At 42.0% G+C, this 11,119-nt stretch overlaps 1 protein-coding gene across 3 annotated transcripts in view; it reads right to left on the reverse strand.

Moving 5' to 3' along the window:
- The window catches only part of Fam193a (family with sequence similarity 193 member A), a 125,673-nt gene that overhangs the window by 84,885 nt on the left and 29,669 nt on the right, over window positions 1-11,119 (reverse strand). For 2 of the 3 annotated variants that reach the window (XM_050140781.1, XM_050140780.1), the window contains exon 2: window positions 2,578-2,820. The exons of the other annotated variant lie outside the window; for it this stretch is intronic. In XM_050140781.1, the coding sequence (XP_049996738.1) occupies window positions 2,578-2,820 (243 nt within the window). The remainder of the gene's footprint in view (window positions 1-2,577; window positions 2,821-11,119) is intronic. 3 annotated transcript variants of the gene reach the window in all.

The following is an 11,119-nucleotide window of genomic DNA, read 5'->3' on the forward strand; positions in this document are numbered from 1 at the left end:
TGTCCAGATATAAACCCTATGAGTTATAATTAATTACCGCCAGACAAGATATATCCACCGTAACCATAATGGCATTGATATTTTGTGAGTAATCAACTGCCTCCTGATTGGGTATAAGGCCTACTCCATAGGAGGGAATCCATGTCTGGTCTCTAAACCTAGCCTGTGACTGGTAAAGTCATATGCCCTGGTGGGGAACCTATTACTGTTTTGCTAAATGGACACATTATCAAACTACTTTCTTTTTTTTTTTTCTTGGTTTCAAACTACTTTCTTTTTTTTAATTTTTTTTTTGAGAAAAGGAAAAGAAAGTTTCCACCTCCTCCCAGCCTCCCATTTCCCTCCCCCTCCACCCACCTTTCTCTCCCTCCCCCTACTCCTCTCCCCCTCCCTCTCCAGTCCAAAGAGCAGTCAGGGTTCCCTGCCTTGTGGAAAGTCCAAGGTCCTCCCCCCTCCGTCCATGTCTAGGAAGGTGAACGTCCAAACTGGCTAGGCTCCCACCAAGCCGGAACATGAAGTAGGATCAAAACCCCGTGCCATTGTCCTTGGCTTCTCTTCAGCCCTCATTGTTCGCCATGATCAGAGAGTCCGGTTTTATCCCATGCTTTTTCAGTCTCAAACTACTTTCTAAATACCTACATGCACATCCACATAGCAATGCTGCTCCTAGCCTTGGTAAGAGAAGCTTCTTTTGCAGTGGGCAGCAGTCAATGAATACACTCACACTAATCAAAATGCTAAGAATAAGTTACAGTTGAAAGTTGAACACTAAAAATGACATCTGTATCACCTCCTTCAAGACTCAGCAAACATCATAGAAGAGAGAGTAGAAAGAATGTTAAGAGCCACAGGATGGGGAAAAGTGCTGTGAAACATTGTCTTCTGGACATGACACGATTGTTATACTTAAGTGGTTACAGCATCTGTGCTTACCTGAACAATATGGGCCCCATCAACATTCCATCATAGATTAATTGGGAAGTTGCTCATAAGGCTTCCATCTGTCCCCAAAGAGCTAATAGTTGCTGGGGAGAATTGTCATTTTCTTAACTGGCATAGCCACTGTTAAGTTGTCCATACTACAGTAAATAAGCCTCACTTCCAATATTCATATCAATAACCCTAATCAAACTCCTTGGGTCATAAAAAAAACAAACATGAAAGTCGGAAAGCACTTGTGAAGGTTTTAGGAGGGAGAGGGAAAAGGATAAGGAAAGGTACTGGAAGAAGGGGAAATAGTCAAAATTTAATATAAACTTGTATGAAACTGAAAAAAAAATATGAGATGAAAATTTCAGACTGATTATGTTCTGAATCTCTGGTGAAGAGATTGCAGAGGATTTCAGAGGTCCTGACAGTTCAATTCTGAGAAACTACATGGTGGCTCACAACCATCTATAATGAAATCTGGTGCCCTCTTCTGACATACAGACAAATATGCAGGCAGAACTGTATACATAATAAATAAATAAATAAATAAATAAATAAATAAATAAATAAGGAAGGAAGGAAGAAGGAAGGAAGGAAGGAAGGAAGGAAGGAAGGAAGGAAGGAAGGAAGGAAGGAAGGAAGGGAGAGGGAGGGAGGGAGGGAGGGAGGGAGGGAGGGAGGGAGGGAGGGAGGGAGGGAGGGAGGGAGGGAGGGAGGGAGGGAGGGAGGGAGGGAGGGAGGGAGGGAGGAAGACAAAGCAGGAAACTTCCAAAAGCAGGGCCGAGAGGAACACTAACTTCTAGTTTGATCAGCACTGACTCCAGGATTAGTTACTAACACTCTGCCACCAAAACTGGCATCGAAACTGGGGGCGAGGTGTCTTCAAGGAGCCCCTGGCTGGGCAGCCAGATGAACAGTCAATGAGGAAGAGGAGTAGACCTAGGAGGTGGAGAGCCTGATCCACAAATGCTTCTCAAACTGCCACTGGGACTAACCTGAAAACAAAAGGCAGGAACTGCTGCTTGTTGCTCACCACAAGAAGCAAGGGATCAGAAGAAAAATCACTCAGAAGAGGGCTTCTTACATTCAGTAACCAAAAGGAAAAAAGAAGAAAAATAAAATAATAAAAGGGAAGAGGAGTCTTGAATATGGGAATGGTTGAAAAAGTCATCTCCTAGAACACAAAGAGATATCAAAGCCTAAATGGGAACAGCAGCCACTAAGCATTAACCTATATCAGAGATTAGAGCAAGCCTAATGGACTCAAAGACTCTCGTGAGATAAGCCTGAAATCAAGGAAGGAGGAAGGCCAGGATTCAGAAGTGCAGGATAAAAATTTTCAGCTATTTACCAGTACATGGAACTGTCTAGAACTCAACAAATGAAAATTCTTCTAGCTTTTCAGGGAACTTTATTGTCAAAAAACCCCTAAGGCCAGATGCAAAAGCCAAAAGCACCAAATAGCTTGCTGACTGCAGATAAGGAAGCAGACGCTCTTCAGACACATTCCAGAGAGTGAGCACGGGCCAAAAGATAGTGTAGGAGGAAGCATTCCGATGACAGGCGGAAATCCTTTCCTTTCATTGCCAGTTAGCCCACCACCCACAAGAGAGGAGCAGGAAGCCCAATGAAGCTGCAGCCACTCACCGGCTGGTCAAGACCGCTGTGCCTCTCCTCCTTCTCCACAGTCCTCCGGCAGTCTGGGCATACCCACAGCGGCAGGTGCAGCACGCTGTTGCCCTTGGGAGCCATGGAAAGGGCCAATTTGCTCGCAGTCTTAACTCCACTCTCTAAGAATGAAGAGTCTTTCCGTTCACTTCTGCATAGAAGACAATAATCCCCAGCGGGGTAGGGTGGTGTCCTATGATTCATGCCAAAACTAAAAGGAGTCTGGAATAGAAAAAAAATTCTATGTTCAAAACCTGAACCAGGAAGCCAAGATTGTTGTTTGTTGTATGTATGTATGCATATATATATGTATGTATATACACATATGTATATTTATATCAAACAAAATAGGAGACGTATTCTAGAAACTGGTGACATTTCAAATAAAATAGGAACACCATAAAGAAGCACTTCACCCTTCACTTAGACTCAGTCTGCATTAATTCTACCAGGAAAACCATCAACACAGATCTTCGGACCTCAACCAGGCATGAAATCACTATAAGAAGTATTTGCACACAAGGGCTTGCACCAAGGCAGTTTGGCTTGAGAGCATCTCTGAAGAAAGCCATCCCTGGTCTACACTCCAGAGAACAGAGAATCTCAAGGCAGCTGTATCCCCAAGACCCAAACTTTCAAGCTATGTGATCATGATGCTGAATTTATAGCTTAATTCCAAGACTATGGGGTAAATGTAGGAGAAGGGGCCTGAAGCAAAGGATCCTCTGCCCTTGGAATACACAAAGAAGTTAAGTCTTATAGGTTTGGAAATAGAAAGTGCCAAGGCCACCAAACAGGGAGCAAGATTTTAAATCAAAGCAGAAAACTGAGATGGATCCTCCTCCTATATTATATAGCATTACTGTCTAACAGCTGAGGGACACCTGCAGGCATAGGGCAGCCCCAGAAGGCAGAAAGCGCCTTGCACATTGCAATGGCATACAGCAGATCTCTCTTAAGCCTCTCCTGTCATTGGCATCAAATAGGAAGGAAGAAAATCTCATTCTTCTCTAGTGCTCAGCTGGCCTTGCCAAGCCAGCTCCTCAGATCTTCCCTTAATCCCATGGCTCTCCCTGCACTACCATCAATATTCAACCTGACTATGAGTGTGCATTAACAGCACAACTAACCCACGAGAACCCAGAGTTCCCAAGTGGACGTTAGGCTACATAGAGGCATTGGAGCTGAGTAAATGAATTATTGACTGAAGGAAAGTCTTTCAATTTTACATGCTCTGATAAATCAGTGGTTGAAACAATATGTATCCATTGTACCCACTAGCCTGAATTTAGCAGTTATTTCAGTGGGTGACAGGGTGAGGCAATTCTCCAGTTAGGGCCTGCAAACCACCCAAAAAACAGTACAAGAATAACATATTTTTCCTATACCAAAAGACCTGGGATGTCTACATTATGAGAATTTCAAAACTCACCTCACTTAAACCTGTCTGTTTCCTGTCACAGAGTAACCACAACCACCAGAGATCACAGGCTGTCCATGTACATGCTAGGTTCAAGTGTACCACAGACCAGGCCAGAAATGCAATGTGACAGCCAGAACTGACAAAAGACACCAACTCATTCATCACCAATGCAAGGATCCAAAAGTGTTTTAAGATTTCAGCTTTAGGGCTGGAGAGATGACTCAGAGGTTAAGAGCATGGCTGCTCTTCCAGAGGTCCTGAGTTCAATTCCCAGCAATCACATGGTGGCTCACAATCATCTATAATGAGATCTGGTGCCCTATTATGGTGTGCAGGCATACACACAGGCAGAACACTATGTGAGTGTATATATATAGACAAATAAATCTTTTTAAAAAAGATTTCATCTTTATTCAGACTCTAGGATATTTGCATATATGTTAAAATATATCTGGGGGCAGGCCCAAAATTTATGACTATGAAGATTTTGATTCAGATATACCTTACAAAGACAGAAGCCAGTGTCATTCCATTCATATTTTTAAGTGCATCTACATTGTGACTGCAACCATTAGGTGAGGTCAGGTAAGGGAAATTTATTAGTGACATACTGATACTTAAAATAGTTTGGACTTGGCAGTACTTCAGATATCAGGTATGCTCAACCAGTACTCACCAGAAGTCCATCATGTACCTGGGCACCAAGGCACTGTACTGAGTAAGCAGAGATCTCTGTCTAGTGGAGCTAATGTCCTCACCAAAGAAAAACCAAAGATCAGGGCTTGGAATGCTAGCTACAATTCTAACACTCTAAGGCTAAAGCAGAAGTGTTTTAGGCCAGTCTAGTGTAGAACCTTTCTTAAAAACAAACAAGCAAATAAAAAAGATAAGTAAAAATGTATTTTAGGAGCAACTCAGAGTGCCAGTGTTGGGAAGAGGGCTCTTTCATTTAGGTTGCAATGAAGGCCTCCATCAGGAAATACCTACAGAGATGTCACCTGCACTTAAATGTAGAAGAAGCACAAAGATAGCAGGGGATGAAGAGAGAAGAGTCAGAGAGAACACCAGCCCCAGGACGCAGGAAAGAAAGCTTACAGGACTAGTACTGAGCCGAAGAGAGGCCTGAGACAAGATGGGTGAGGAACAGTTCTGAAAAAGACACATCTATACATATCTGAAATCTCTACTCTGGACCATCTTTTAGGAGAGACAAGAATGAAATGCAGAGAGCAGAGGCACTGTTCTTCTAAAGGACATTGAACAAGCAAACTCAGAGCTACGCGGGTGGTGGTTTCTTAGCCTTTGTTTTGTTTTTGGGATGGTATCTTTCTGTATTACTCAAACTGGCTGCAAAATCCTGGGCTCTGACAATCCTCCTACCTCAGTATCCCAAGCAGATAAGAACAGGTTTGAACTATCAAGAGTGATGTGAGAGAAGGGGGGGGGGGAGAGGAGCAAACCAGAAACCCAAAGGAAATTACTTACAGACCCAAGAAAGGGGCAAAGCAGTATACACATCTGAATATGCTCTGGCTACCATAAACACAGCCAAGGAACTAAAGCTTCTGCAGCAAGTGGGCGCTGTCAGAAAGGATATGCCAGCCAAGCTTCTGGTTCTCACACAAGAGAAGACATGACCCATTATCCATCTTAAAAAGAAATTTTACTGTATGAAAAATGAACTCTACAAGACAGTGACATAAGCAATGCTGCTACCGGCAGTTCTAAGAGAAAAGGTAGCTTATACTTACGAGAATACAGACTATATATATACAATACAGAAGAGCAAGGTAAGACCCACAGGTGCCTAACATGTCAATGACTAAAAACCACAGGGAAATCCTAAAGGATAGTTCAGGCTAGACCAATGGCAAGAACCAAAGGTCGGCTTAGATGCTGCTCTCATAAGCTGCAACATACAATGTAGAGTTTGTATTTGGTGTTCATGAACAAGATACTAAGGAAGATGGGGTGCAGTTGCATATATAACTAGGTATCACAAGTACAAATGATTTGAAAGTTACAGAACTAGGGGCTAAAGTATTTAAGCACTTGCTGTGCAAGCATAGAGACCAGTTTGGATCCCAGAAACCCATGTAAATGTTGGGTGGGTGTGGTGGCCCACCTGTAATTCCAGCATGGGAAGGAAAAAATGGGGGATCTGTGTTTGACTGTATCAAATAAGGTAGAATACTTATTGAGACTGATTCCTAACATCAACTATGTCTTCCACATGCCCGTGCACATAAGTACCCACATACAAGGGTCCACAAACATGTAATTGCACATATGTCTCATTGTGCTTGTATATGTTCTTGCACTGTCTATGGTCCAGTATCTATTCAAATCTTTGACCTGGATTAAGTTTATCAGTCTGATTATTCCAAAAAGAATTAACTTTGATTCAATGAGTTTCTGTAGGGTGCCTTCCATTTTTATTATGGTTACTTCTGTGTTATTTTCACTTTCTGGTAACTTCCAACATTAATGACTATAAGCATTTTCTACTTTGTTAAGGTGGAAAATTAGGTCATTAAGCCCTTCCTCTTGTATAACCCAGGTTATTAGTCATATATATATCTGTGCTCTACTTTAGTTATATCTAACTATTTTTGATGTGTTTTTAATTCTCCTTTAGTAAAAAATAATTTTAAATTTCATCTTTTTTGTTTGTTTGTTTTAAGACTGGGCCAGGGGCTGGAGAGATGGCTCGGAGGTTAAGAGCATTGCCTGCTCTTCCAAAGGTCCTGAGTTCAATTCCCAGCAACCACATGGTGGCTCACAACCATCTGTAATGGAGTCTGGTGCCCTCTTCTGGCCTGAAGGCATACACACAGACAGAATATTGTATACATAATAAATAAATATTTAAAAAAAAAAAGACTGGGCCTTTTTATGTTAGACCAAGTTGGCCTCAAAACTACAGAGATCCATCCACTTACCTATGCCTCCTGAGGGCTGGGGGAAAGGCATGTACCACAACACCTGGCCAAATTTCACTTTTGGTTTCTTCTTTGACAAATACTTAAGTATGGCTAATTTGTCAGTATTTGAGGGTTTCTATATATCTGATACTGAGTCAAAATATAATTCTGCTATCATCAGAAAAGACCCTTAGTGTAAATTAAAATCTTCAACACTTGACTACTGAGACTTTTTTAGTGATACAAAACATGATCCAGATTGGTGGATGTTCACTGTAAAAGTCAGCATCTTCCTAGATGAGAGTGGCCAACTATGAGGCCTTGGAAAGGTCTAGATCAACATACATAACCCTGGGTTAGAATAGCTACTCCATACAACCATCCACATTAATCCTTAGATCTCTTCTTCTACTTCACCTCCAACTGTACAGGAATGGCTCACAATGCATGTAACCATAACAGCTGCTACTTCAAATCCCTTCTGTGACTCCATTTTCTAAAACAGATGAGTCCTCAGCGAGGCATCATGCAAGACTTAATAAGGCTCTCAGACAGCTGGGAGTTCCCTTTATAAACACAGTTAATTATCTAGTTGAAATGGACAGTTCCACATTTCTATTCCATTCAGGACTGTGGTTTTCTCTCTTTGCTTAAAGAAAATTTTAACATTTATTTGTTGTATTTGGGAGGGAGGTGCACCACATGTATGTCATAGCATGTGTTGAGGCCAGAGGACACCCTGTCATCTAAGTCAGCCCCTTTACTAGCTGAGTCCTTTCGTTGGTCCTTGTCTTACTTTAAGTATTACCAGTCTCCCCTTCTTTATCAGACACAATGGGCAATCCTCTTCATCCCACTGTGGTTTCCTTTCTCCTCTACGTTTTTTGCTTCTCATTCCTAATACATGTTTCCCTTGGCTAATGTATCATCATACAAAGTATCCTTTGCACATCTATCTTCTCACTGGACGTTCAATGTTTTTAGAATCACAATGAACTCAATATTCGCGGAAGGGACTAAAATGTGGAGTAGTATCAGAATGAGTAGTCTTATCTTCCAGCTTGTCCCATCTTCTGCACCATCTCACACCCACAACACCTGCCTATACCTTCCTCGCTTCTTTCCCATAATTCAAGCACAAGTAATTTCTGCAAACAAGAAGCACTGCTTGGGAAATAATTACTTAAAAAAAAAAACTGAACCACCCCATACTTACTTTAAAAAAAAAAAAAAAACTGGCCGGGAGATGGTGGCACACGCCTTTAATCTCAGCACTCGGGAGGCAGAGGCAGGCGGATCTCTGTGAGTTCGAGACCAGCCTGGTCTACAGAGCTAGAGCCAGGACAGGCTCCAAAGCCACAGAGAAACCCTGTCTCAAAAAACCAAAAAAAAATAAAAAATAAAAAATAAAATTGTAAAGTTTTGTAACAGTAATTCCTACAATATTACAGAATATACCACAAATTTCAAGGTTGTTCTCTAGAAACACAATAAAAGTTAAGTTACTGATTACTGATTCCAAAATGTATTATTTTAGTACCTCTTTTTCTTTCTCTGTGTTGTTTTGTTTTGCTTTTGAAACAGTGTCTCACAGAGCCAAGGCTGTCTTCCTAAATACCTGGTCCCTCTGTCACTACCTCCCAAATACTGGAATAATAGGCATATGATAATAGGCATAGGCCACCATCCCTGGTTTCCCTCTCTCCCTCTCTTTTGAGGTACTAGCAATCAAACTCAGATTTGACATGTTAGCTGGGCAAATGTATACTGTATTTCTTTCTTTTCCTTTCTCCCTTCTTACCTCCCTCCCTCCTCTCTTCCCCATCTCCTTTCTTTGAGACAGGGATTCTCTATGTATCCCATAGAACTGCCCTGGAACTAGCTGTGTAGATCAGGCTGGTCTTAAATTCACCTCCCCAAAGCTGGGATTAAACGCATCACACCCATCCCTTTTCTTTTTTAATAAGGTCTCACTAAGTTGGCTCAAACTTGTGATCCTCCAGATCTCACCTTTCCAAATAGCTAGGATACAGGCTCTGTTACTACTTCTGACTTTCAGCTTTATGGGGGGGAGGGGGGAATAATATGAGCCAGAACAAGTAGTTTAAAAAGTTTCTATGTGCCTGGCAGTGGTGGCACACGCCTTTAATCCCAGCACGTGGGAGGCAGAGGCAGACGATCTCTGTGAGTTCGAGACCAGCCTGGTCTACAAGAGCTAGTTCCAGGACAGGCTCCAAAACCACAGAGAAACCCTGTCTCGAAAAAAAAAAGTTTCTATGTATGTAATTATTACTAACATGGTTTCCTCTATAAACGCACTGTTTCATTTGGATTCATTACTGTTTGACCTGATGGAACTTATCCAGAAGAAAATCATCTCAGTAGCCTTGAGAATGGTCCAGTATCTCTACTATCATCTGATAGCACAGCAAACATCTGAAAATACGTAAGGTCTCTGCTGCCTGGAAACCTACAAGTCCCAAGTCACTCATGGGCACTATTTCCACCACCATCATTCTCCTGGTCAAAGGGCAGCATTTGGTCCAAGAACAGCCACACCAGAGGCTTGCCCAAGCCTCCCAAAAATGGTGACCACAGATAGCACTTGGTTGTTGGAAAGCATTATGGTTTTCCATAAATTAAAAATGCAAGACAATCCAGGAACCTTCATAGCAGGGCACAGATAAGGGCCAAGGCTCTAAGTGCATAAAGAGAACCAAGGAAGGAAGGCAGTGAAGTAAGTAGCCTGAGAGTTCACACAGCACAGATACTTAGAGGAGAATAGATGCATGAGTGCACTGTAGACTGCTGACGAGTACATAAAAGGTTAACATTCTGTTTGGGAAACTATTTGGCACTGTTTTTTGTTGCTGTTGTTGTTGTTTTTTGGGTTTTTTTTTTTTAAACCAGGATCCCAGTCCACTCTCTTTTATCTGCTGTTCTCTGGCTACTACCAATCAAACTACTTCCTCACTCACCAGGGTATATGTCAGAGGCATCCCCATTATCACCAAGGACTCTTTTTTTTTTTCAAAGATTTATTTATTTATTATGTATACAACATTCTGCCTTGATGTATGCCCACACGCCAGAGGAGGGCGCCAGATCTCAGTACAGATGGTTGTGAGCCACCATGTGGTTGCTGGGAATTGAACTCAGGACCTCTGGAAGAGCAGCCAGTGCTCTTAACCTCTGAGCCATCTCTCCAGCCCCCACCCAAGGACTCTTAATTTTACCCTTCTACCACTTTTTGTTGTTGTTGTTGTTGTTACCTTTTTGAGACAAGGTTTCTCTGTGTCATTCTGGCTGTCCTGGAACTCACTTTGTAGACCAGGCTGGCCTCAAACTCACAGAGATCTGTTTGCCTCTGACTCCCCAATGATGGGATTAAAGGCATGCGCCACCACTACCCGACTCTCTCTTTTCTCTTTTAAGGATTTATTTATATTATTTAAATGTGTCTTGTGTTTGTGGGGAGGTATGTGCATATAACTGCAGAAGCCCAAAGAGGTCAGAGGCAACCTATAGCCTTGGAGCTGATCACAGGTCAGTTGTGAACAGTCTGATGTGGTTGCTGAGTTGGGTCCTCTGCAAGGTCCTCTTAACTGCTGAGTCATCTCTTCAGGTCTTTCATCCTCATCTAGACTGCATTTTCACCCACCTCTTGCTACCTGTCTTATTCCTCTTCAACAGTTTTCCAGAGATGTTTACTCCTCACAAACCACAAACATGAAGCCACTTAATCTCTTCTACAAACACACACACTTACAAACCTTCTATAATGAAGAAAATCCTGAATACCACCAAATGCTAGTAAGCATGTAGAGTGGCACAACCATTTAGGAAGACAGTTTTGAAATTTCTTACAAAATAAACCAAACCCTAACTAACCATTAGATCCAACAAATATGCTCTTTAGTATTTATCAAATAAACTGAAAGTTTACATGTACATAAAACCTATTCATAAATTTATTTTTCTTTATGTGCTGGGGTACTTTGCCTGCATGTATATTTATGTACTATGTATATTCCTAGTGTCCAAGAAAGCCAAAAGAAGGCATCAGATCAGATCCTTTGGAATTAGATCTGCAGGTGGTTGTGATCTGCCATTCATGTAATCTTCAAAAGCAGCCAGGGCTTTATTTTTTTTGCGGGCGGCGGGGGGGGGGGGG

The sequence above is a fragment of the Alexandromys fortis genome, unplaced genomic scaffold (assembly GCF_014885135.2).
Source record: "Alexandromys fortis isolate MF-2015 unplaced genomic scaffold, M_Fortis_MF-2015_v1.1 scaffold_7, whole genome shotgun sequence".
NCBI lineage: Eukaryota > Metazoa > Chordata > Mammalia > Rodentia > Cricetidae > Alexandromys > Alexandromys fortis.